We start from the raw sequence: 27649 nt of genomic DNA, 5'->3' as shown, positions 1-27649 counted from the left end.
ACCTGCTCCTTAAGTGCTAATACTCGTGAAGAGTACTCACTTCCAGTAAGTAATGTCGCTTGCTGGACTTCTTCATCTAGATCGAAAAACGGCTGCCAGAGATCGTTAAACTGACTTAGCTTACCGGAATAATAGCCGTCTCGGTGGCGTCGGTCGGCAGAATCCTTGCCATAATTCTTAATGAGCTGTTGGATTTTTCCTTGCAGCTCGTTTTGGGTGTCAAGTAATCAATTGTTTAAATCGATTCTTGTGTGACTTGTTTCCTCTATGAATGAAGTAGACATATTGTGCGTCTTGGAAACAATGAATCCTGTGAAGCCGGATAAAGCTGTGTGTCCTATGAAGCTGGATGAAGCTGACGTTCCAGTGACGCTGGAAGAAGAAGCGTATCCTGTGAAGCTGGTTGAAGCAGTGAGTCCTGTGAAGCTGGATTAAGCTGAGTATCCTGTGAAGCTGGATGAAGCTGACGTTCCTGTGGCGCTGGAAGAAGAAGCGTATCCTGTAAAGCTGGATGAAGCTGTGAGTCCTGTGAAGCTGGATTAAGCTGACGTTCCTGTGACGCTGGAAAAAGAAGCGTATCCTGTGAAGCTGGATGAAACTGACGTTCCTGTGACGCTGGACGAAGAAGGGTATCCTGTGAAGCTGGATTAAGCTAACGATCCTGTGACGCTGTTTGACGAAGCCTATCCTGTGAAGCTGGATTAAGCTGACGATCCTGTGACGGTATGAGCCTATTCCGAGATGTAGCAAGCAGAACCGCGGAGTTATGAGGTGTGTTGATAACTGATTTATTTTACATTTGATACATGCTTATATACTACTTGGAACGCGGAAGTTTAGTGTAATGATTAGTGAAATAAGCTATATTCTAAAGTAGGTCAGGGAATTATGACTATGGTAGCAGCTTGTGTAGTTGGCTCGGCTGACACTGCAACATGTGCTGACTGCATTGGCGCGTCAGTGTGCCGTTGAGTCGGTGAGACGGTGAGTTAGTGCCACATATAATATGTTGATCAGCAATTCTCATATGCAGTGGGTGCTACTGAGCACCTGGTACTAACACTGCAACATGTGCTGACTGCATTGGCGGGTCAGTGTGCCGTTGAGTCGGTGAGACGGTGAGTAAGTGCGACATGTTATATGCTGATCAGCAATCCTCATATGCTGTTGGTGCCACTGAGCGCCTGGTACTGTTCCCAACTTGGCTACTGCATGATACGTTGGGTGTGGTCATGTTGAGCACCTTTGGGTACGAACAATAATCATACTGGTTGAGACTTGGTTAAATTCTAACTTTAGTTCGAATGGTTTATTTGATCCCTAATTATTTCAAGTTTTTTGTAAAGATAGAGTCTTCGGCAGAGTGCAGTGCGAGAGAGGAGGTGGTGTCATCTAAATTCTGTTGCATTTTAATTCGACTCCTTAATGATGACTCGCTTTCTGGAGCAGTTGGCGGTGACGGTGTTTGGCTCATCCGAATCGAATTAACGATTTGCATAAGCTTCTTGATTTAATCTTCTTTAATTCTATTGTTCATTCTAACGTAACTCTGGCTGAATTTACGAATTCAAATTGTGTTGTACATCACAAACCCTTGTTCTTGAACTTCGAATTTTACAGCTTTCTGACATTTATTGATTCTAATCCCAGATATATATTTGATCCCTCTTGTTTGAGTTCCCTAAGGAATTGCCTGCTATCCTTGAATTGGAGTGCCTTGCTATCGAACCCTTGCATTGAAACCAATTATAAAAAAGTCTTATTCTTTTGCAGTCGGATAGTCGGATAGGAGAACTATATCTTATAGCTCCCATAGGAGTAATCGGAAAAAAATTTTTTAAAATTATATCTTTGGTGTTTTTTAGTTAGTTCTGAATTTCGAATTTAATTTTATAAAAATCGGACGGCTATATCATATAGCTGGCATAGGAGCGATCGGAAAATTGGTGGGAAAATAATATGAAACAAAATATAGCTTCGGTGTTTTTTGACATATTATCTTTTACTATTGGGAATATAATTTTTTGTATTTTTAAATTTAATAATTACAACTGCAAGGGTATACAAACTTCGGCGTGCCGAAGTTAACTTCCTTTCTTGTCATAAATGACATTTGTGCCTGTATCCATTTTTCTAACTTCCTTCTTTCTGCGGATGATCTAAAGATTTATAGGGCTGTCAGTACCGTTAATAATTCGATATTGCTTCAATCTGGCCTAGATAGTATCAGTAGTTGGTGTTCCAGGAATAATTTGCCTTTAAACCTTAACAAAAGCCACATCGTTCGTTATGCGAAACGACGTGTAACCATTCCATCCACTTATCACATCAACAACCACCCTCTCTCTGTTTTGAATGAAATAGTTGATCTGGGGGTGTTATTTGAAGACAAATTTCTGTTTAACGAGCACATGAATTTTATACTACCAAAGGAATAGGCAATGTTCGGCTTTGTTAAGCGAAACACTTTATTATTCAAAGATCCGTATGCCAGATTGTCTGTATACTCTGCCTTTGTCCGTTCTTGGCTTGAATATGTTTCTTGTATTGGATTCCTTTGGGAAGTGTTTAGACCAATAGGATTGAGAGGTTGCAGAAAAAGTTTTTGAAGTTTGCATTGCAATCCTTTCATTTTACTGAACCGGCTCCGCCCTATGGTAGTCAGTGCTCCCTGCTTCACACTTGTTCCCTGAGGGATCGCCGTGCAATTGCTGGCCTTCTCTTTCTGAATGATCTTTTAGTACACAGAAAAATAAATTCATATGATATGATGGTTAATTTGATGAAATCCAGTATCAATTCAGCCTTAATACGGCACATATCAATTTGATATGTTCGAAATGGTAAAAACGAAATTTGGGTAATATCATTTTTACATTACATTGTAAATGTGGTATTATTGTAAATTTAAATGTACATTGTAGTAGATTCGATATTAAAATACCAAATTGATATTATTGTTAATTTGATAATATAATGTCAAACACAAATTTAAATAAAAAACAAGGAAGAACGCTATAGTCGAGTACCTCGACTATCAGATACCCGTTACTCAGCTGAATAGAGATATGCAAGTAGCAAAGCGAGATTAAAATGCGCCACCTACCGGCGGTATACAGATTAAAGCGTTATGGGCGTTAGAGTGGGCGTGGCAAATTTTTTTTTGGACCAATCGATAGGTTTTGTCGAGACCAATACATTTCAGCTTTTTTATCTAGCATAAAAATTGTGGGCGTCACAGGTTTTCGCGGTTTGTGGGCGTTAGAGTGGGCGTGGCATATTCGCGTAACAAACTTGCGCTGCGTATAAGGCTACGGAATCTAAATCTGAAATCCCAATTCTCTATCTTTGATAGTTTCCGAGATATCCACGTTCATATTAACGATTTTTTGCAGTTTATGGGCGTTAGGGTGGGCGTGGCAATTTTTTTTTTGGGTCAATCGATAGGTATTGATGATCACATTACATATCAGTTAAAATTTATTTATTCTAGCATCAAAACTGTAGGAGCCACAGTTTTGGGCGGCTTGTGGGCGTAAGAGTGGGCGTGGCACTCTACTGAAACAAACTTGAGCTGCGTAAGAAGCTCAGGAATCTGCACGCCAAATCTCAATAGCCTAGCTCCCATAGTTTCCGAGATCTCAGCGTTCATCCGGACAGACAGACGGACATGGCTAGATCGACTCGGCTAGTGATCCTGATCAAGAATATATATGGGCACTTCCACCAAAAAGTCTACCACGACCGAAAAATTAGAAGTGATCGGAAAAATCTAACATAAATATAATTTGAAAGAGAAATAATCATACCTAGTTAATTTATAAGAAACACACCGATTTGTTTACCATGATCCGACTTGTATAATTGCAAAGTCGCGCAATGCATTTTTGGTTTTTGCCCATTTCAATGGGTCATTTGGTTTTGATTCTAGATCATAAAGAGCGAGAAAATAATATGACTTTACCTCTCTCAACTCTTTGTTGGAATGTAATAAAAGGGAACAAAATTTACTGAGAATTTTGCTATGCGGAATAGCTGTAATTTTTGTAGTCCCGTTACCGTATTCTCCAATGTCCCGAGCGACATTGGAAAACGTAACTTCTTATCAGTACGTCAAAATCTCTCACTGCAAGAAGATCAAAACTTAAACTTAAACAGGTACTATACCGACAAACAAACCCTGGAAATCACCGTTTAAAAATAACAAGAAATGTAAATGTTAAAAATCAACAAAGTTGGTCCCGAGCAACACCGTAAGTTTTCGCAAAAAAAAAAATTTTTTTTTTGCGTTTTATTCTTTTGCTTTTTGTTTTATATAAATATAGATGGATGGCGAAAAGAATAGGAATGCCTGCAAACGTTGGAGAAACAAATTAAAAGAGGATCAAGTCAAATTTAAAACCTTTAAACTTAAAAATAATGAAAGAAATCGGAATGCTAGGCAAGAGAAAAAAAAAATGGCTGAAAGAGATGTTCAAATAATCGAAGAAAGAAAGAAATATGAGCGAACAAGAAAAAGAGAACTTAGAAAAAAAGTAAAAGAATTAAAACGTGCTGAAAAAAATGAAATCTTGCCTTACTCATGCAAGCAAACTTTTGGAAAAGCATTAAAAAAACAAGGAAGAACGCTATAGTCGAGTACCTCGACTATCAGATACCCGTTACTCAGCTAAATGGAGATATGCAAGCAGCAAAGCGAGATTAAAATGCGCCACCTACCGGCGGTATACAGATTTAAGCGTTATGGGCGTTAGAGTGGGCGTGGCAAATTTTTTTTTTGGACCAATCGCTAGGTATTGTCGAGACCAATACATTTCAGTTAAAATTTTTTATCTAGCATAACAATTTTGGGCGTCACAGGTTTTCGCGGTTTGTGGGAGTTAGAGTGGGCGTGGCAAATTTCTTTTTGGATCAATCGATAGGTATTGACGAGACCAATACATTTCAGTTAAAATTTTTTATCTAGCATGAAAATTGTGGGCGTCACAGGTTTTCGCGGTTTGTGGGCGTTAAAGTGGGCGTGGCAAACTTTTTTTTGGATCAATCGATAGGTATTGATGGGAACAATACATTTCAGCTAAAATTTTTATTCTAGTATCAAAACTGTAGGAGCCACAGTTTTGGGCGGTTTGTGGGCGTTAGAGTGGGCGTGGCACTGTGCTGAAACAAACTTGCGCTGCGTAAGAAGCTCAGGAATCTGCACGCCAAATCTCAATAGCCTAGCTCCCATAGTTTCCGAGATCTCAGCGTTCATCCGGACGGACAGACAGACGGACAGACGGACAGACGGACAGACGGACAGACGGACAGACGGACATGGCTAGATCGACTCGGCTAGTGATGCTGATCAAGAATATATATACTTTATGGGGTCGGAAACGCTTCCTTCTGCCTGTTACATACTTTCCGACGAATCTAGTATACCCTTTTACTCTACGAGTAACGGGTATAATTAGAGAATGCTTTGCCTGCAGATTTGGAAAGAAAACATATGTTGATAAAAGCATTACATAAGAAATATGTCGGGTCCATGGAAAGAGAAGAAAATAAAAAGAAAGGCCTTAAAGCAGTTAATGAAAAGGTAGCTCAGGCCGTGAAAGAGTTTTATACGATGAATGACATCAGTGTGCAGTCCTCGGGAAAGAAGGATACAATGTTTTCTGAAGGGCAACTAGTAGCTAAACGCTTTCTGTTAATGACAGTGTCTGAAGCATACGAGCTTTACAAAAATGAGAATACCAACATGGAATTAATAGGAAAATCCACATTTTTTGGATTGCGACCTCGTCATGTACAATTGATAGACAAAATGCCCCACAATATGTGCGTTTGCGTATACCATGCCAATTTCGGGTATTTGTTACAAAGCTTCGGAACCATTATACCTTCATTTCCCACGAATTTTGAAAGTTTTCTTAAATCTGTTTGCTGCAATATTTATAATGAAAATTGCATGACAAACATTTGCAAGAAGTGCATTACAGATATAAAATATCAGGTTATTCCTCTAGCATATTGGAAACATATGGAAGACGAAGTAAACTGGCAGCATTGGTTAAAAAATGATAAGCAAATCAATTTGTGCACTGTTAATGCAACCTTTTCCGGCCTAATATCTGTTTTGGAAACTAAATTACCTTCTTTTAAAACTCATTTTTTTGTCAAAAGAGTTCAACAGGAGTACTTCCAAAAGATTAAAGCAAACCTAAAACCGACTGAATTGGCCATTCAGATTGATTTTGCGGAAAACTATAGACTAGCAAATCAAAATGAGATCCAAAGTGCTCATTTTACCTACCGCCAAGCAACAATTTTTACGTGTGTGGCTTGGTTGGCAGGATCAACAAAGTCTTTTGCTGTTATAAGCGACAAGCTTACACATAATAAAATAGACGTTTTCATTTTTTTGATGAATCTCCTAACTGAGATTGAGAAATTGCACGGATGTTTTTCTAAAGTTTATATTTTTTCTGACGGTTGCTGTTCTCAGTTTAAAAATAAGTGGATAATGTCAAGCCTGTTTGATTTTGTAAATCATTTGAAATGCGCCTCAATTGAATGGAATTTTTTTGCAAGTTCCCATGGAAAGGGAGCCGTTGATGGAGTTGGCGCAGTAATAAAAAAGAAGGTGTGGCAAATAACGAGGTCCAGAAAAGTCGTTATACCAGACGCATTTTCATTTTATGAATATGCTAAGAATAACATAGATAATGTCAATATTTATTTTTTATCATCCGACAACATTGAAGAGCAGTCCATAGAGTACAACTTAAAAGAAAAATGGAACAAAATTAAGAATATTCATGGGATATCTAAACTTCACTATTTTTATTGTAATGCCCACGTATTAAAGGCTGCTAGAACAGCTAGTTCGGATGAAAAAAAATTGATTTAATTACCTGAATTTAACTATATTATTACAATGACTTTCATTCACATGTATATATTTTTCTAAATAAAAATTTTGTTGAAATAAATTGTTTGTTTATAAAAATACCTCTGTTAATAAAATGAAAATACTTAGTACGCTTTTTTGTGATATTTGTCAAATATAACACCAGAAACAACATAGAGATTGTAATCGGAAAAAATGTCCCGAGCGACATGTCCCGAGCGAATATCTTAGAAACTACATTAAAAAAAAACGGCTTAACATTTTTGAGCAAAACCAAAACTATTTTACAGCTTCATTATTGAACCACAATTTAAAAAAATCGCATGAAAATATTTCATCAGACTTGGCTAAAATCCGGGGTTGAATGAACTCCCGCAAAACCCACTTCTATTTTTGTCCCAAGCGAATACGGCAGCTTTTTAAAGATATCTTGAAAACTAAAAATCGGGAAAAATTAAGATTTTTGCACAAAATAGAGCTTGGGAAGAGTGACAAGTGAAACCAATTATCAAAATTAAAATAGTTTTGTTTCCCATTTTTTTTAAACTTTAAAAGTATGCAAACGTCCCGAGCGACAATATGGAAATGCCCATATACTTTATGGGGTCGGAAACGCTTCCTTCTGCCTGTTACATACTTTCCGACGAATCTAGTATACCCTTTTACTCTACGAGTAACGGGTATAAAAAGGAAGAACGTTACAGTCGAGTACCGCGACTATCAGATACCCGTTACTCAGCTAGGGACCCAATGGAAATGGAGATATGCAAGCAGCAAAGCGAGATTAAAATGCGCCACCTACCGGTGGTAGACAGATTTAAGCGTTATGGGCGTTAGAGTGGGAGTGGCAAATTCTTTTTTTTTTCAATCGATAGGAATTGACGAAAACAATACATTTCAGTTAAAATTTATGATCTAGCATGAAAATTGTGTGCGTCACAGGCTTAGGCGGTTTGTGGGCGGTAAAGTGGGCGTGGCACATTGCTGAAACAAACTTGCGCTGCGTAAGAAGCTCAGGAATCTGCACGCCAAATCTCAATAGCCTAGCTCTTATAGTTTCCGAGATGTCAGCGTTCATCCGGACAGACAGACAGACAGACGGACATGGCTAGATCGACTCGGCTAGTGATCCTGATCAAGAATAAATATACTTTATGGGGTCGGAAACGGTTCCTTTTGCCCGCTACATACATTCCGACGAATCTAGTATACCCTTTTACTCTACGAGTAATGGGTATAAAAACATCTTTACTATATACCATAAATACACAAAAAATATGAAAGCACATTCATACTTTTTTTCGAACACTTTTCGATGTATCGTTTGATATGTAATGTTGATATGATTCCGTATCATATTGATATGAAATCGTATCAATTTCATATGTAAAAGGTGATATGTGAAAATTGAGGAGACAATTACTGTGAATATGCGATGCCGAATTCACGCTTTCATTTCGCGATTTCAGCCGATTCGTGTGTGCATAAACGCCATTTCGTGAATTCGGCAACACACGAAAGTTGACTATGAATTCAACCTGAACGCGTGATATGGTCACAATTAAACTCCGGTAACTCTATACAATTATCGGAGTTGCCAGATCGATATAAATATATATATACACCTCACATTTAACATATTATTTTTTCATTCAGTGCCAATAAAAACTAGTTTTCATCTTTTATTTTGAAGGTAGGTAAATGTTATACTGGCTTGCACACACTTTATCTTTAATACTAGCAAGATTCATTCATGCGAATCGAAAAAAAATTATCGGTTTAATAATCGCTAACTCCTTTTTCCACCGGTCCGGCATCTCTGTCAGCTGAGATTTATAAAATGCATGAATTCGGCCGCGTCGCATAAACAGGAGCAAATTTTATTTCACGCTTTCAAGAAATCATGAAACCCTTAGCATAAACATAGTAAATATCAAACGGGTTTTGTTCCGTTTTTTCTCTGTGTAGACTCTATCGCTGGATTGGAAGATCATGACGACGAAGACGGAAGCGGCTGCACAGTCGTGTTATTTTCATTATTAATTTACCTTTCCACTAGTAATGTAAGCTTAAATTTAATCTAAAACGCGCTAAAGCAAATACAAATACACAACCTGTATAGCAAAGCCAGAGCACCAGTGAAGTTAAAAACAAGGAAGAACGCTCGAGCACCCCGACTCAGATACCCGTTACTCAGCAAAAGGGACCAAAGGGAAATGGAGATATGCAAGCAGTAAAGCGACTTTAAAATGCGTCACCTACCGGCGGCAGACAGATTTAAGCGTTACGGGCGTTAAAGTTGCCGATAGATATTGATGAGACATTGGTCTAAGCGCCTTTAGCTGGTCTCTTTTCGCTACCAATACAAAAATAAAGAAAACAAGGAAGAACGCTATAGTCGAGTACCTCGACTATCAGATACCCGTTACTCAGCTAAAGGGACCAAAGGGAAATGGAGATATGCAAGCAGCAAATCGAGATTTAAATACGCCACCTACCGGCGGTAGACAGATTTAAGCGTTATGGGCGTTAGAGTGGGCGTGGTAAAATTTTTTTTGGATTAATCGATAGGTATTGACGAGACCAATACATTTCAGTTAAAATTTTTTATCTAGCATGCAAATTGTGGGCGTCACAGGCTTAAGCCGTTTGTGGGCGGTAAAGTGGGCGTGGCAAACATTTTTTTAGGTCAATCAATAGGTCTTGATGAGAACAACACATTTCAGTTAAAATTTTTATTCTACCATCAAAACTGTAGGAGCCACCGTTTTGGGGGGTTACAGTGGGCGTGGCACATTGCTGAAACAAACTTGCGCTGCGTAAGAAGCTCAGGAATCTGCACGCCAAATCTCAATAGCCTAGCTCTTATAGTTTCCGAGATCTCAGCGTTCATCCGAACAGACAGACAGACGGACAGACGGATATATTTACAGAATTTCCTATTTACACATTATTTTAGATATTTACATTGGGTCTTTTTTTTACTTATTAACAAAAATTTCTTAATTGTAATTAGCTTATAATTATAGTTCTTGTACAATCGTATAACATTCCAGTTCGGCATCCACCACATAAGCTTGAAAGTGCTCGCTAAAATTGGAAACGTTAATTAATTGAGTAATAACAAATATATTTTAGAAAGACATTCAAGAACATGCAAAATTTTATGAAAGCCAAGGAAAATCACGTGCATCTGTCCATACATACATATGTATGTACATGTTTTTTTTTTCTTTGTATTCCTTTTTTACTTCATTACTATTATTAACAAATATACATTTAGAAAAATGGGCGTAAACTGCAGAAGTTGTGCGGTACGGCCGCAAAGCAATGCTTCGCACAACCCCGGCAGCTTACGTGTCCAGGCCTCTCCTCTCTCTCTCAGCTATCCTGAGTTTTCGTATTACAGACGCGGCGAATTTGGCCGTCGCGTCCCACTCCATTTGGCCTCTTAGGATGGTTGGCACTAGCGTGCTGGGGCTAGTGCTGACACCGGTCGCCGTTTCCAGGCGGTCCTGTCCTCTACGAACCGCACGCACTCGAATCGGACGTGGCGTGCGTCCTCCTCGATTCCAGAGCCGCAGGATGGGCATCCGCCACTCGTATCGTGTCCGTACTTCTTCAGGTACGACCGGGAGCATCCGTGACCACTCAGGATCTGGTTCAGGAAGAAGTCCACCTGCCCGTGCCTCCTTTTCAGCCAAGGACTCAAGACGGGAATGAGAGCGTGGGTACAGCGTCCAGAGGTTGCGGAATCCCACCTCTCCTGCCACCGAGAGATGGATCTCTCTCTAGCGGGCCGTCTTGCCTCGCGCCTAGCTTGGTCGTCCGTGGTCGTGATCGTTTCCTCCACTTCTACTGCCTCTCTTACTAGTTCTTGTACCGGAACTAGACCAGCGATGACCAGCGCCGCTTCCTCGGAGATTGTCCGGAAGGCACAGGATATCCTTGTGGCACATAGTCTGTGCGTGCGAACCACGTCACTCATGTACGAAGGCATCGTGGCGGCTTTAGCCCATACCGGGGCAGCATAAAGCACTTGGGACCTAACGACGCTCACTATGAGTTTCCTCCGTTCCTGCTTTGGGCCCCTCGTGTTCAGGAGAATGCGCGCGAACGATCTGGCGGTCGCTGCGGCCTTTTTGTTGGCATACTCCAGGTGCTCTTTGTAGGACAGCCTGGTGTCTATCATGACGCCTATGTATTTTATAGCTTGTTAAAAGACTATGTCGACCGCTCCGACCATTGTGGGACCCCAGCAGTAACGATGTACTCTTTCGGGCCGTTGCTCGTATCGAAAAGCAGCACCCTTTCGCCAAGGTAGCTGTCGACTATACTGATGAGGTACTCTGGGATTTGTTGTCGCCTTAGTGCCTGCATGATCCTCGTCCAGTTCGCCGTGTTGAATGCGTTTTTGATGTCGAGCGTGACTAGAAGACAGTATTTCTTCGTGCCGCCTTTCCAATCCCGGTGACCGTTCGGATCGCGTTCAGCGTGGACTTTTCTTTCCGGAAGCCAAACTGGGTGGGGGATAGGTCACCAGCCGCATCTACGGCCAGGCTTAGCCGTTTCAAGATAAGCATCTCGAACACTTTGCCAACAGTGTCAAGCAGACAAATTGGCCTGTAGGAGGAAGCTTCACCAGGCGGCTTCCCAGGTTTGTTGAGTAGAAGCAGCTTCTGTACTTTCCATCTCCGGGGAAATGTTCCCTCGCGCAGGCAGGCATTGTAGAGCTCCGCGAAAGTGACTTGCCGAACCGAAAGTGCCAGCTTCATTGCTTTGTTGGGCACTTCATCAGGTCCTGGGGCTTTATTGTTCTACAGGCTGCGTCCTGCTTCAGCAACCTCGGCCTCCGTTACTTCCTCGATCTCCCACGTATGCGCCGTTTCGTGCTGTGTGCTTTCCTTGACGCTACCCGAAGGAAACAATGTGCGAACAATCTCACTAAGGGATTCAGGGTCCGTTGGAGAGCGGCTGCCTGCGTTTACTCGCTTTACCACGAGTCTGTAGGCCCCACCCCACGGATCCTGTTCGGCTGCGTTGCGCAGCTTCAGGAAACATTCCCGTTTGCTGTCCAGGATGGCGTGCTTCAGGGTCCTCCTGGCTTGCTTGAAGGCGGCGTATGCGGCCTCGGCCCTGTCCTACTTGACCGTTGAAGAGCTCTTCTGGCTCTGAGGCATGTCCTTCTGAGGGTCGCTATCTCCGAGTTCCGTTGAAGAGCTCTTCTGGCTCTGAGGCATGTCCTTCTGAGGGTCGCTATCTCCGAGTTCCACCAAGGTACCGGCTCGTGGTCTCTTCTGTATGGTTTGCGCATCAGCATCCCTGTCCTGCACGCATCCTCCAAGCTGGCTGCTATCGCGTTGGTGGTTGCGTCTGCTCCCGTGAAGCAGTGCATGTCGTCGAGGCACCTGCTCATCTACTCGGCGTTTAGCGTCTCCTGGCGGTAGCCCTTGACTGCTCTGTTCCGGGTTCCTGGTCCTGGCCGTGTGCCCACTGTGCATAGGATTGCCTCGTGGTCGCTGGCCGTGAAGAAGTCGCCGATTCTCCAGTGTGAGCGTCGGGCTAAAGCGGAGCTCACAAATGTGAGGTCTATGATAGACCCAGCTCTAGCCCGATTGAACGTCTCCTGCGTCCCTTCGTTTAGCAGCGCAACGTCTAGCGTTGCAAAGGCATTGAGTAGGGTTTACCCCCTTATGTTGCTGCTGGGGCACCCCCATTCTTCAGCCCACGCGTTGAAGTCGCCTGCGATGATAGCGAGGTAACGGCCCCTTGCGTCGAAGGCGATCATGTCCAGTGCATGGCTAAAGTCCGTGATGGAGGGGCCAGGTGCTAGATAGCAGCTGTAGACCCACATTTCGCCTATACGAGCTCGGACGAAACCCGAACCCTTATGCACGTCCAGAAAAGATTTACCGTTTCTTTTGCACAGCCATATCGCGGCCTTGCCCGATGTGTCCGTTATCCAGTCGCCGTCGTCTTTCGCTAATGACAGCCAGATCCGCCTTACATTCCCTCGCTGACTGCAGGAGTAGGTCCTGCGCAGCCCGGCAGTGATTCAGGTTTATCTTGCGCGATTTTGAGCCCCGTCTTGCCGCACTTAATGCAGCGCCCGCTTCTGTCCACTTTGCTATGGCACTTTATAGCAATGTGCCCAATCTCCAGGCACTTTTAGCACCTGGGCTGCGAGTCCCTCTCCTTCACTTTGCAGATAGACCATCATAGCTTGATTTTACCCTTACCGAGAACCGCTTCTGCGTCTTTGCTGGGCAGTCCAACCACTGCCGCCTGAGTGTCTCTGTATGATGGACGTAGAGGAGTCCAACCGATTCGGCGTTCACGGCGAATTTATCCATCAGAACTTTGGTGACATCTTCGGCCACAACTAGCGGGTCAAGGTCGCTAATGACCACCGTCTTTGTCCTCGCGCTTTCGGATAGCGCTCGCACCGCATTCGCTTCTCCTAGAACCGCGTCAAGGCTCTCTTTTATTGCCTCCGTGCTGGTGTCCTTGCTTCTGTTGAGCTCCAGAAGAAGGTTCCCGTTCGCTGTGCGCCTGACCTTGTATACTCGGGTGCTGAGGTTTTGCAGCTTGCCGTTGTCCCTACGGGTGACCATCGCTAGGACTTCGCTGTAGATCTTGCCATTCGCTTCCACTATAAGGGCGTCCGAGCGGTGAGGTTTTCGCGCCCGCTTTTTTGGAGCAGTCTTTCTCCAGGCGGTGGTCGCGTCCTTTCCAGCGCTGCCTCTCGCGGCTGTTTTTTCTCGGGGGCCTCAATTTTTGGCATGCTCCTCTTGTGGATTTCTCCTCTTTTTCTGCTGGGAACCCGATGGCGCTCTTCGCGCAGACGATTGCGCTGGTGGAGTTGGGGGCTCTCCTTCGTCAGAACCGTGCCGGTTTGACTTAGCCATCGCCACGGGTCTGTTTGCGCCGCGATGGTGACCATGGGGCCTTGTGCCGCGTTTCGCCAGAACTCCGTTTGAGCGGCATTGTCCTTTTGGAGACAAGCCGGAGTCTGTTGCTCCTTGCTCTCGCTGTTTCGGAGTGGGCCTTTGCATTTGTTGCACTCCGTGTGCTCTTTTTGCTGGTGGGAGTCTCCAACTTGGCTGAAGGAGATCACTGCACCTTCTTGGAGGGACTTCATCCTCGAGAACATTGCTTTCATGGTCACATTGATGTGACGCACCTGCATTACGCTCCTGAGGTGGAGGAACACGTAGAGGAGCGCTCCAATCTCCGCGAGCTGTCCCGGTCCAGTGAGCTCCTGGTCCGTTTTGGGCCTCTTAACAGAGGCAGTTCTTTGCCCACCGGTTGGGTTGCCTGGGTCTCTTTGGCGCTTGGCCGCGTCCTGCATCTTATCCTCTTCCCGCGGGGACGGCTGGCCCGCGGGTTTTTCCAGGACTGGTGACCTAAGAAGCTTCGAGCTGCTCTTAAACTCTCCGGCTGCTTCCGTGCCTTTGTTGTCGTTCCTCCTGCTTAAACTTGGTGCATTCACTGTCGAGACGGCCACCGGCTCGCCAGGTTTGTTGTTGAGAATGGGATTTAAAGCCTCTAGAATCCGTGCCCTGGTCGTGGGGGCCCAGACCACGCAACCGCCCAGTGTGGGTCAGACGCTAAGTGGGTTTTTGGCGATAAGATCAGTGTGCGCAGATCGAGGTTTCCACCGATGGCCGCGAATTTCCCCACGATTTTCCGATGAGGTTATACCGCCTCTACTCGGTCGCCAGAGCCCCGTTTCACGGTGTTCCGCGTTAGCGGAACCAGGAAGACCAGAAGTGATGTCATTCGTTCGGTCCCGGACTCCTTGCCAAGGAGTTCGAACAGCAGCCCTTAGATTCATGCTACTGCTAAGCGCCGATCGACAAGTGCACCCGTAGCAGGTAACAGTCGTGCAGCAACGCACAAATGTAGGCAGTACATTCCTACGCTGGATGCCGCACCAACACGACATCTACAGTGGCGAAAAAAATAATACACAGAGTTGTCCCCAAACCTTTTCTATGCCTTCTTGCTGGTATGTTTGGGGTCATTATCTTGTTGGAAGACTTACACGAGCGGAATTTCATACTCTGCTAAAGGTAGCATAATGGTAGCCATGATATCCACGTATACGTGTTGATCCACAATGGCCTTGTTCCAATGTATCGGGCCTACTCCGTAATAGGAAAAGCAGGCCCATACCATCACACTACGCCTTACATGCTTTATGGTCCTTGTGGTGTACTGGGGCTTAAATTGCGGGTTCTTTGGACGTCTGAAATACGATCTGGATCCTTTTCCACCAAACATAATCACCTTGTTCTCATCTAACCGTAAAATATTCCTCCACTGATCGGGTGACCAATTTGCATGATCCTTGGCAAACTTCATTCGCTTAGAAATATGTCTGTCATTTAAAAGTGGTACCTTTCTCGGGCTGCAGGCTTTTAGGTTGTGTTCCCTGAGATATGTATGCACAGTTTGCACCGTCGCATTTATTTTAAGCCCCTTTTTAAGCTCAGTAGCAGATTTGAAAGGATCCTTCTTGCTCTGACGAATCAATCGATTGACGTGAAGTGGTGTCATAGATTGTTTTCGTCCTCGTGTTTCAGGTTTTTCTTCATAGTTTAGAGCGTTCTTTATCATTTTATTTAAACATCCGACCAACTACTCTGTAAGATTTTCCATCCTTTATAAACTTTTGGATGATATCACACTTTTCCTCAGTGCAATGCTTTCCACGTCCCATTTCAATGGTATTATCAAACTTTTTATGTTCAAAATATTGCATTATAGATAAATTTAATTGACTCGTTCTTTGTATTAAGGCTATTCGTCAAAATATGGGGTTTTTCTAATAAATGTTGTAGTGGTGCTATTTTTTTTTGCCCTTTTTTGGGTTTTATTAATTAAACTTTTAAAATTAAATTTATAGGCAGGATTTAAAAATAAGCTAACACATTTTTTCGTTAGAAAGAATACTAAAGAGTACCAAAAATTTTGTGTTGAAAAAAAACAAACACTGAAAACAATTTTATTTTACCCAGAAGAAAATGTATTGAAGTGGTGCTATTATTTTTTTCGCCACTGTAAGTTGTCGGATCTTCTTCTGGCAACCTAAACAAGGGTGGAAAAGTGCGCCCAAAATTTTGGCAGATCGGCTGCACTTGTTTCCACTGATGTGTTATTTTCCTCGATCAAAGCAGTAGGGGAATTCAAATGGGCTAAAATAAGATTGTGGAAATAAGCTCTTGGAACTCAAACCTGTGTCAATAGGCAGCAGCACAAGCTGGAAGTAAAATTGGCGCGCGACAACGTTAACAGTTGTAATTTTTTATTTTTATAATAGTTAACATACAGGAAAGGTACGTATGTAATGTTAAAATATTTATTTGAATATAACATTTTTCAATTATTGAAAATACTAATATACAAATACATATCATGTAATTAATTTTTTTAAAAAATATAATATAAAAATATTACATATTTATACCCTTGCTTGATTTCAGTCAGTCAGAAGTTTGCAACGCAGTGAAGGAGACGTTTCCGACCCCATAAAGTGTATATATTCTTGATCAGCATGACTAGACGAGTCGACCTAGCAATGTCCGTCTGTCCGTCCGTTTCTACGCAAAATATCCTCTCAGTTTTAAAGTTATCGGGCTGAAACTTTCCCAAAAGTCTTATATCTTCTGCAGGTAGTATATAAGCCGGAACCAGCCGGCTCGGACACCTAAATCTTATGGCTCCCATAGGAATAATCGGAACAAAAAATTAAAAAAAATTATATCTTTGGTGTTTTTTAATATATTACCTCCTAAGCTTGTAAATAACATATTTTTAATTAGTGTTGAATTTCGTATTAAGTTTTATCAAAATCGGACGACTATATCATATATCGATCGGAAAATTTGTGGAAAAATAATATTAAACAAATTATAACTTCAGTGTTTTTTAACATATAACCTCCTACGATGGGAAATAACCTTTTTTAAAAAAATCAACATGTCCCATATGTTTTCCTTCCCTATACTGTATGTCAAAGTAAAAAGACAGTAAACAGGCCCACCACCAAAACACCATAGGGTTTAACTGCAGTTTTTGTGCGCAGCCTTTAAAGAATTACACTCAGTATAGTCCAAAAACTGACTTCACAGCAGGTAGTTTCTAAAACGCTTACAAGCTTTAACACCTACCAAAGTATCCAATTCATACGAATGGTATTTTAACTCAGCGGACGAGCTGATTTAACTTAAATATTCTACCACATGAGGATCGTCCCTTATTCGATTCAACAACATGACACCATAACTAGAGGAACTCGCATATGCGTGCAGTTTAATTGGATATAACAGGTGGAATTAGGCGTTTCCGACTTTACAAAGAATATATATTCTTGATCAGGATCACTAACCCAGTCGATCTAGCCATGTGCGTCCGTCTCTCTGTCCGTCCGGATGAACGCAGAGATTTCAGAAACTATAAACTTGGCATGCATATTCTTGATGTTCTTGGACAGCGCAAGTTTCCTTCAGCAGGGTGCCACGCCCACGCTAATGCCCACAAACTCCCATATGCCCACGCAAAAACTGTATAGCGCCCACACTCTTGAAGATTTTTTAAAAGTGTAAGTGCAATTTTGATTGCATTCCTCTTTGCTGAGTAACATGTATTTGACAGTCAATGGCATCCACTATAGCATTACCTCTTGTGGGATCTCTTTTGGCCAAGTGTCTGTAGATGTAAGCGAATTTTCGGTGTATGTTTTAAAGTTTTGTTTGGTATGTGTGGGCGTATTAAGAGTAATGTTGTAATGATTTTGTTATTGTAAGATGCTGGCCGAAGAAAAGTCTGGTGCATGTCTGGAGTCAGACAACTTCTTTTCAACACTCTCCCTGGTCAATGGGCATTCAACATAGTCAACATAAATTGCTCAGAAATTGGTAGTCAACATAAATTAGAAAAGTCATACCTCTCCGAACCTTTCTTTCCTTTAGGTTGTACCACTAGGCTTTATTTGAGGTACCCTACGTTGACAAGAGAAAGAAAGTCATAGTACTGAGTACTGAGAACAAGCAATTGAAGCAACCGACATACACAAATACACAAATATATAAATATGATCTAACGTACACAAGCAGTTTATTGCTTAATAATAATAAATTAATTTACACTCTTCAAGGAAAATTAGATTTTACTTTAACCCACATTGTGTTTTTAGGCCATATCACACTTAACTGCAAGCCAACCGTTCTTAGTTAGAATGGCTTTAAAGACACTGCTCGTCAGCACAAAGTCCGAGCCAATAGTTCGAACCACTGCCAAGGAATTTATGTTCGGTTACCCCTCGGCTTTGGCCACTCTGGGAAATACTTTTCTTCCGAATTGGATACGCTTTGAGAAAGTGGGTCTCATCGATAGAATGTACGACTTCACTACGGATTTCGAAACGTTCTACACAGGCGTGCCCAATCCAGCGCTTTCGGGATTATATGCAACATACCGTGGAGAAACAAAACTACCACAGTGGGAGGGGAACCACTGCAGCAACATAGAGTACGCCTCAGATGGAACAAAATTCAAAAGCTTTATTCAGTCGAACGAAACAGTTAAGTTCTTCAGAAAAAGCATGTGCAGACCTATCAACTTGGTATGTTGCAGATTAAATTTGTACGATCTCAGCGTGCTTTATTTAAAGTTAACTTAATTTTCTTATAGTACCGTGTGGGCGAAGAGAAAACCTACGGCAGCCTGAAGGGATATAGCTATGTATTTGAGGACAACGCGTTTGACAATGGTGTAACCAACAAGGCCAACAAATGTTTCTGTAGAAGAGGTAAGTAAGCATGGCTGGGCTCAGACTGTCAATTGCCTTTTCGTTTTCACCAACAAAATTTGTTCTTGATAAATATTTCGTTTATCAATAGTAGGTGCACGATAACACCTGTTACCCCAAAAATCCGACAACTGTTCAAACCAAAGCGAGAGGTGTTCTTTAAATTAATTTTTGAAAAGCAGGTTTTGTTAAAATAATATATTATATATTTAGAGGTGCCAATTATTACACTTCAGGCTTAAATCGTGTAAAATTTATATTGATTATGAATGAAAGGAGTGATCTTACACTACGAAGAACTCGTGTTTTGCTAAAGTAATTCTTAACGATAATAACACATAAAAACAACAAAAGAAGGAAGTTATTATACGAATCTCTCTCTCACCATCATTATTATTTCTCTAACAATGATAAATATTTTTGATTAAGATGACTTCCCGAGTCAATCTAGCCTGTCTGTCTGACTGGCTGTATGTGCGCCCTGTGAACTTGGAAACTATAAAAGCTAGAGCGTTGGGATTTCAGATCTTTATTCTTTATTCATTAAGCGCAAGAGAGTTCAAATTTGACATTCAGATTCTAATGGTGCCTATGAGTGTCGGTCCTACTCTAACACCCACAAATCGCAAAAACTTGTGGCTTTGAATTTTTTTAGCTTAAATTTGTTTGTATTTATTTCTCAAAATCTATTGACTTGTCAAAAGTTCATCAAATCGGATAAAAAGTTAATGAGGTAAATTGTCTAGCTGAGTTTTGGGTATAAAAGTCAAGTCACTCGACTATAGCATTCTTTCTTGTTATACCTGTTACTCGTAGAGTAAAAGGGAATATTAGGTTCGTCGCAATATGTAACAGGTAGATGAAAGCGTTTCCGACCATATGAAGTTTAAATACTCTTGATAAGGTTCACTAGTCGAATTGATCTAGCCATGTCCGTATGTCTGTCTGTCCGTATGAACGCTGTGATCTCGGAAACTATAAGTTCTATCAAGTTGGGATAAGGCATGCAGATGCGGGAGATTGCTGTGCAGTGCAAGTTTATTCCAGCAGGATGCTACGTCCACTGATTAAATAAATACTTTCCGATTGACTTTCTTCTTATTAAGAAGTTAAGAAAGGCAATGATGTCAGAGACTGGCAACTTGGTATGTATTTGTGCATGTGTGAGTAATTAGTTGCAAGCCGAATGGCGCGACCATAGTACTCTTTTAAATAAACCTATTCACCTAGAAACGGACGGTTCTTGACCGAAGAGAAACTTGGTGAGCATAGAAAAATCATCGCCACCCCCCATATACACACAAACTCATTCTATAATTATTCAACGTTTACGTCGCTGACCGGGCGTTAAATATTTACCACACTGATCCTTAGCGTGAATATGTGAGAAATTGGGTGCCTTGATTAAGCAGCACGAAGTGAAAAAATTTTACAAATTGCGAGCCGTTGGTAATCAGCACGAAGTAATGAACTATTTGAGTAAGAGGACGCCTAAAAAGAGGTCTCAACTCCATAAATGAAGGGGGCCAAGAAAATTGTTCTATTCCAACCCAACACCGGAAGAGTGACCAGTGTAACAACGCGATGAGAGAATCGCAAACACCGAAGTGCGAGGCGATTCACATGAAAGCGAGCCGTGGGTGCACAAAGTCAACCGGGACAGGTAGATACTCTTTCCGAAGAAAATGATCTGGGCCAATCAATCGAATTGAAAGGAACCGCCGGTGGGGAGAGTCTACCCCTCGGGGAGATCAAGTATGTTCCCCCAATACCAGAGGAACTAGGAGGAAACCTTTGAAGCTGCAGAGCGGCGTGAGCAGAGGTTAATGGTGCTCTTAAATGCAGCGAGGCATGAGCGCCCAGATAGAAGCTCAGAAGGCGCAAGTGGCAGAACTACTTTAAATGTTTCCCAGGTAGTTCATCCATGCCAATTTTTGTGTTTGAGTTCTCTTTATGGAATAACTCTTAATTATATTACAATTCTTCGTACAGCTAGTGAAAGTGTAACTGCGCTGCCAGAGCAGCCTTCAATGCTTATGTATATACGAACAGTCGCCGCGGCAGAGGAGAAGTCTTATGTTCACATGGTGATAGAGCGGTCGCGCATGTCAAATATGCAGACTCAGCACTGCCCAGTCCCAGTGTACTCAACGGCGATCATATTACCTGGCTTTTGAATAACTGTTTGGGACTCGGATTAGTGTATACATATACATTGTGCATAACACTAAGTACAGTGTGCATTAGATATTGTATAAAAATCTATATATGTATTTTAAAAAAAAAATTTTTTTTTTTATTTTAGTTATTTTTTTTTTCTTATGGTTTATTTTTATGAATGGCCATATTTAAATTATTTTTAAGAAAAACGAAGTGATTGTGATATTAAAAAATCTTACAATAAATTTAATTTAAAGTAAAATGTACGTATAAACCAGTGGTCGGCACACACATACCATCACAAGTTTGCCTTGCATTAGTGTGAGTGTAACAAACACGAAGTTTGCGCGCGGCGTGCTGAAGCGAGACGTTTCTCTGCTTTGCACTGAGATCCTCTGCCGCAGCAACAAAAAAGCGCGCCGAAGTTGAGAAAAAAATTACCCGAAGACCCATGCCAAAGTCACACGAACATGTACGTTATACGTGAGCGAGCAGAGGATGGGCAGAACACTTCCCTATGCTCACTAGATAGGCCGCTGCCGACCACTGGTATAAACTGATTATGAAATACAAATTTTTAACCTATCTTTATGAACTACTTTTTTTTTATGCTTACTGCTCAAGATTGTTATATTATCTCTTGCTCCTAGTTCCGTTATTGTATACGGACCAGTATATGAAAAGTCTAACTTATGACCAGTTTCATTGTTTAATAAAGCCTTGTCTCCTGTTTCCAAATCATATCTAATTTTTTGTTTTATTATGTTATTATCTAGCATTAGTTTAGCTCTTTTATGTGCTAGTTCTACTCTAAACTTAGATTCTTTAGCATAATCATCTAAGTTGTATAACGGATCTATATTACCTACGCTATTTAATTGTATTGGCAAGTTTGCTGTTGTTCCAAATACCAGCTTATATGGACAATAATCATGTGCCATAGTGGGTGTAGTGTTAAAACAGTAAGTTAAGTATGGGGGCCAAACATCCCAATTAGATTTGTTGATTGATATATAAGACCTGAGGAATTCATTAAATGTTATATGACTTCTTTCTACGGCTCCTTCTGTCTGATGGTGGTGTGCGCTGGGTCTTATGTTTTCAATTTTTAAATTTTTACATAAATCCTCTATTATTTAATTTATATATTCTGTTCCCATGTCCGTAATGAACGTCTTCATTGGACCGAACATCAGAAATCAATTTTCTAAAGTGGCTACAGTTTTTGCACTTTTGTCTGGTATAGGTATTGTATCAAAATATTTTGATAAGTCGCAGAATTATGTAACTGCATATTCGTTTCCTGTCTCTAATTTAGGTAGTGGACCTATTGTATCCACAATTACCCTATCGAACGCCCTTTTTAGTTATTGTAAATGCTTGGTATGTTTAGTGGTTTTAGACTTATGGCATATGGGACATTTTCTTATGTTCTCTCATATGTCTTTAAACATCATTATTATTGCAGATTTTGTTAATACCAGCCTGCTTTTCAAGCCTTTGAAAGAATTGACCTTAGTCAAGAGTTCCATTAGTATACAAATCGCTAACATCGTATCTTGCCGCAATTTTCTTTCCGTGGTCTTTCCAAGGTCACTACTTTAAGTACTTCGTCGTTGTCAATGACGTTGTAAACGTTGGGCCTATAAGCTTTTTCTGTAGATTGCTTAAGCAATTTTTTTTTCCTGTGCAGGATTTTTGTCTACTTTGATTTCTGGTAGTGACTTTCAGAATTTTATTATTCGATTGAATATTTTTCAAGTCCGTGATTGTAATTGTTGATAACGCATCGGCTACATAATTATCTTTGCCCTTTAGGTACTCTACTGGGAAATTATAGTCCTCTAGTTCAATTCTCATTCTTGATAGTTTGGAACACGGGGGTTACCATTCAAAACAAGTAGGTAAGTGCTCTGTGATCTGTTTTGACAGTGAAGTGTCTACCTTAAATATATGGTCTGAAGTGTGTTATTGCCCAATGAATAGCTAATAGTTCTTGTTCTATTGTGCTCTTGTTGCTTTCGCCTTTTGTAAAAGATCTTGATGCGTATGCAACTGGGAGTTGTAGTCCATTTTTGTTTTGGGTTAGGGTTGCTCAACAAGCTTGTTTGCTAGCATTAGCATAATTATGCTAAATTCTTTGCTAAAACCTAGATATTGCAAAAGAGTTGGGTTTATTAATGCCGATTTAAGATGTTCGAAGGCGTTTTGGCATTCCGTTGTCCATTCGAATTTTCTCATCTTTCTTACATAATCTTGTTATGTGACGAGAATAGTCCGAAAAATTTCTTATAATCCTGTGTCGAACCAGCGCAGCTATTGTCATCAAAGAACGTGGAGAAGATCAACAATAAGGACGACATCCGACATACTGCGATGTTTGTGGACGCAGTATCCGTGATCTCCATCTCCGTTCAGAGCGTAGGGACCAATAGCATACGTCGGAGAAAGTAGTGATGCAATATAAATGTGTTAATCGAGCCAATTAAAGCTAAAGTGAACTCATGCATAACCAAGGACCAATATCCTCAAATAATACAATTGGATAACAAGTGAAAATCAAGCATTCAAACAAGCATTGAAATATATTTAAACCAACCGAATCAATAGACAAAGTGCGAATCATGATAAACAATTAGAGAGGACGAATCTCTACACCAGCCGTTGAAGAAGTCGCATGCCTCTGGCATAATATATATATATTTTGTGTTTAAGTAAATTTGTATACTTAACTTATATATCCAATATAATATTTTCCCAAAGCCCAGGATCCGAAGCGTCGAGATCTCATCGCCCAGGATTTAAAGAGGGGGTAAGTTTGTCGGAACACGGTTCCTTTCTTATAAACATACATATATAAATATTCGTGCAGTATCCTAAAGTTTTATAGACTACTAAAAACTTTTTCAGCGGCGAGTATCAGCCTTGTATTTATATGATAATTGCAAGAGCCCTCTGAGCGACGTTTGTAGTCGTGAATAGTCAGTGTTTTGCTGATGTGTGCACCTTCATAGGTGATAAATTCGGTACTCTCCGCTAACAGAATAATTTTCAATTAAATTAGATTAATCAACAGACGCATCAATAGACGCTAATAAATTTATAATGTGAAAAAGAATTGGAAACCATGGAGTGCTAGAACTCTAACAAAGGGGGTGTGCTGACGCGAGGAGTGGAGTAGGTCAAGAACAATGACATAACTTTCGAAGGACAACCTTGACAATAGGGGATCGTATTGCGCGGCCCGCGACGATCCATTGGCACACGAATGTGTGAAGGGGAGGGAATAAGGCCAAAATACAGCCCGATCGTATTGCGATCAAGCGACAGCTAAGCTTGTTGGGCAGTGTGGACTGATGACTGACGAACTTGATGACTAATATTATTTTCCAGGCACTTTTAATATTTATTCTCGTTATGTTGGAGAGGAGAGAGGCTTACCAAACAAACCTTCTGTAATAGAGAAGAGAAGAGAAAGCTTTAGTCATCATTCTCTGAAAAGAATTTGGCGCTATTTTTAAACCGAATGGTAATCGCGTAAAGCGATATGAAAAGGACGTGTTGAAAAGGACGTTATATCTCGTGAACTTTTTTCGAGTTGAATTTGATGAAATCCTGACATTAATTTCTGTGGGGATCTTATTATTTTTAAAGTATAGAAGATTAGGTGTTTATTTAAATGATTAAATATGGTATTTCACAATTTGAGTATAACTAAGACTGTCGTCGCGTCGTTTTGCTTTTCACACAAGCACGTCATCTTTGGATCAGATCTCGTCAAATACTGCCTCTACTCGTCGTTCTTGTCTTATCGTCGTTGTTCTCTTTCTTATAAACCTTCTGTAATCGAGAAGAGAAAGCTATAGTCATCATTCTCTGAAAAGAAAATGGCGCCATTTTTAAACCGAATGGTAATCGCGTAAAGCGATATGAAAAAGGACATTATGAAAAGGACGTGTTGAAAAGGAAGTTATATCTCGTGAACTTTTTTCGAGTTCAATTTGATGAAAACCTGACATTAATTTCTGTGGGGATTTTATTTTTTTTAAGTATAGAAGATTAGGTGTTTATTTAAATGATTAAATATGGTATGTCACAATTTGAGTATAATTAAGACTGTCGTCGCGTCGTTTTGCTTTTCACACAAGCACGTCATCTTTGGATCAGATCTCGTCAAATACTGACTCTACTCGTCGTTCTTGTCTTATCATCGTTTTTCTCGTCCTTAACTTCTTTTGGGTCGTCTTCTTCTGGAATGTGTGTTACTGCCCGTCATTCTCATTGTCTAGATCGGTATTGTTAAAATGATTCTCGTAATATCACTCCCACATTCGGCCATTCTGATCAAACATTCGCCTCGAATGTTTCGTCGTTGTCATCGTGGATGGGCCATGGCTTGAGATATTCGGCACAGGTTGAAGAAATTTTTGGACCGTCTGAGTTGCCGACTTTCTGGACATCGTAGCCGTTGTTGTGCTTGACTTTCGTGATTTGGTAAGGACCCAAAGAATTCGGCTTTAATTTGAGACCTCCGCCAAGTTGTGTGCGCTTTAAGGCTACCATGCCGCCAACATTGTAAAGGGTTGCTGCTTTGCGTCGCAGATTGTTTTCCGATTGAAGCTTAAAAATTTGTGATTTTGTTTTCAGCCTTAGATCGATTCGAGAGTCCTCACGGGGCTGTTGGTCATCTATGTTTCTCATTTTGACACCGATTAGAAGCTCAAAAGGTGTGGAGTTGAGGCTTCTCGAGAAAGAAGAGTTGATAGCTTGTTGAACTCGATCAACGTGTATGTACCATTTTGTAGGATCATCCACAATAAGTTTCGACAAAACTGGGACTATTATGGCATTGAGTCGCTTCACTTGTCCGTTAACCCGTGGTAGGCCTGTCGTAAACTTGACTACTTTTATATCGCAATACTGGAGAAAATCTTGGGGTGAGAAAACTGAAGCTCGATCCGAAACGATACAAGCTGGGTTGCCAAAAACATTACTTTGTCCTCGTAGCTTTGAAATGACTTCGCTTGCGGTCGTTGACTTTGTACGATAAAGCCAGCAGAACTTCGTAAAAGAATCGATGACGGCGAGTATGTGTTTGTAATTTATGCTTGTAGACTCTAGTGGACCTAAGAAGTCGATGTGGTAGGTGTGCAATGGAAAGTCTTCGTTGTGCAATGGATGCAGCCAGCCCTCCTGCTGGCCACGCTTGCAGTTGCTTAAAAAGCACGGAATACAGCAGTCTATGAATTTCTTGATTTTTTCGTCAATGTTTTGAATGAAATATTCATTGTAAATCATCTCCTTCGTCTTGTTGATGGCGAAATGTCCTCGGTCGTGTGCTCTGGATATGATCTGCCTTTCCATGTCTCTGGGAATACCAAGAAGTTCTGCGTTGTTGACTATCCTGTAAATGATTCCGGACTTAAGAAAATAGTCGTCCTAGAGTGAGTCAGAGTCTTCGATAATTTTGCAGATAGCCTTCAAGTGTTCGTCCTTTTCTTGAGCTTGTTTAAAGCCAAGGGCTACGGAGTCGTCAACGAAGGTCATTATTCGGTATTTGGAGAGAGCGTCAACGTGCTTTGTAGTCGTACTCTTGAAGCAACAATACCCAACGTGTCATTCTACTGCACAGACATTGCTTGTCCAGCGTCTTGGTGAATGCATTGCAATCGGTGACAATCCTGAATGGGATGCCAAGGAGATAAACTCTGAACTTGGTTATAGCTTCGATGATCGCTAGCACCTTTCTCAGATACCTCCCGGACAAGCACCCAAATGTGGGGTTTTTATTATTATACCCGTTACTCGTAGAGCAGAAGGGTATACTAGATTCGTCGGAAAGTATGTAACAGGCAGAAGGAAGTATTTCCGACCCCATAAAGTATATACATATATTCTTGATCAGGATCACTAGCCGAGTCGATCTAGCCATGTCCGTCTGTCCGTCTGTCCGGATGAACGCTGAGATCTCGGAAACTGTGGGAGCTAGGCTATTGAGATTTGGCTTACAGATTCCTAAGCTTCTTAGCTTTCAACAGAGTGCCACGCCCACTTTAACGCCCACAAACCGCCCAAAACTGTGGCTCCTACAGTTTTTATGCTAGAATAAAAATTTTAACTGAAATGTATTGTTCTTATCAATACTTATCGATCGACCCATAAATTTGCCACGCCCACTCTAACGCCCATAACGCCCGGTAGGTTGCGCATTTTATTCTCGCTTTGCTGCTTGCGTATCTTCATTTCCCTTTGGTCCCTTTAGCTGAGTAACGGGTATCTGATAGTCGAGGTACTCGACCTTGTTTTTTATGTATATAGGTTCTTCATCCTTTAATCTCAGTTTTTGTTAATAAAAACTATTCGTAGAAATCGATTCGGATTCTAGTCCGAATACATCGCTATTTTGGGTGCATAATGTTGTTAATTGTTTATTAAATTGGGGCGGCAAGTTTTTCGAAAGTTGGTTTAATACATTTTCATGCAAAATGCCTTGGCTATTCGGGCCTGGTACGCGATGCAATCGACATGAGAAGTGGCTTGCGCTACTATTGTGATGAATGCATTGCTTATAAAACCCAGGCACTCTCTATAAGGCGGCTTGCAAAAAGCACTGTTACGGAACTAATCCGGAACAGCCGTAGAAATACGGATCTGCTTGTGGCGCTTGAGTCGCAGCTCACTAGCCGTCTGCTATCTTAGCCCGATTCTCCTAAGCGTAAAAAGATCGCGGTCGATAGACAACCCACGGTAGCCGGCGAGCCGGGGTCTGCAGCACAGCA

General features: G+C 41.3%; 1 protein-coding gene across 1 annotated transcript in view; it reads left to right on the top strand.

The window, feature by feature from the left end:
* LOC108007735 (scavenger receptor class B member 1) overlaps positions 1–27649 on the top strand; it is a gene marked incomplete at its 3' end in the record, with an annotated part of 434380 nt that overhangs the window by 251162 nt on the left and 155569 nt on the right. The window contains 2 exon segments of the mRNA XM_070998599.1: positions 18096–18524; positions 18593–18710. Coding sequence (XP_070854700.1) covers positions 18096–18524; positions 18593–18710 — 547 coding nt within the window.

The sequence above is a fragment of the Drosophila suzukii genome, assembly GCF_043229965.1.
Source record: "Drosophila suzukii chromosome 2 unlocalized genomic scaffold, CBGP_Dsuzu_IsoJpt1.0 scf_2c, whole genome shotgun sequence".
Taxonomy (NCBI): Eukaryota; Metazoa; Arthropoda; class Insecta; order Diptera; family Drosophilidae; genus Drosophila; species Drosophila suzukii.
The sequence above is the reverse complement of the archived record's forward strand: the minus strand, read 5'-3'. Positions and strand labels throughout refer to the sequence as shown.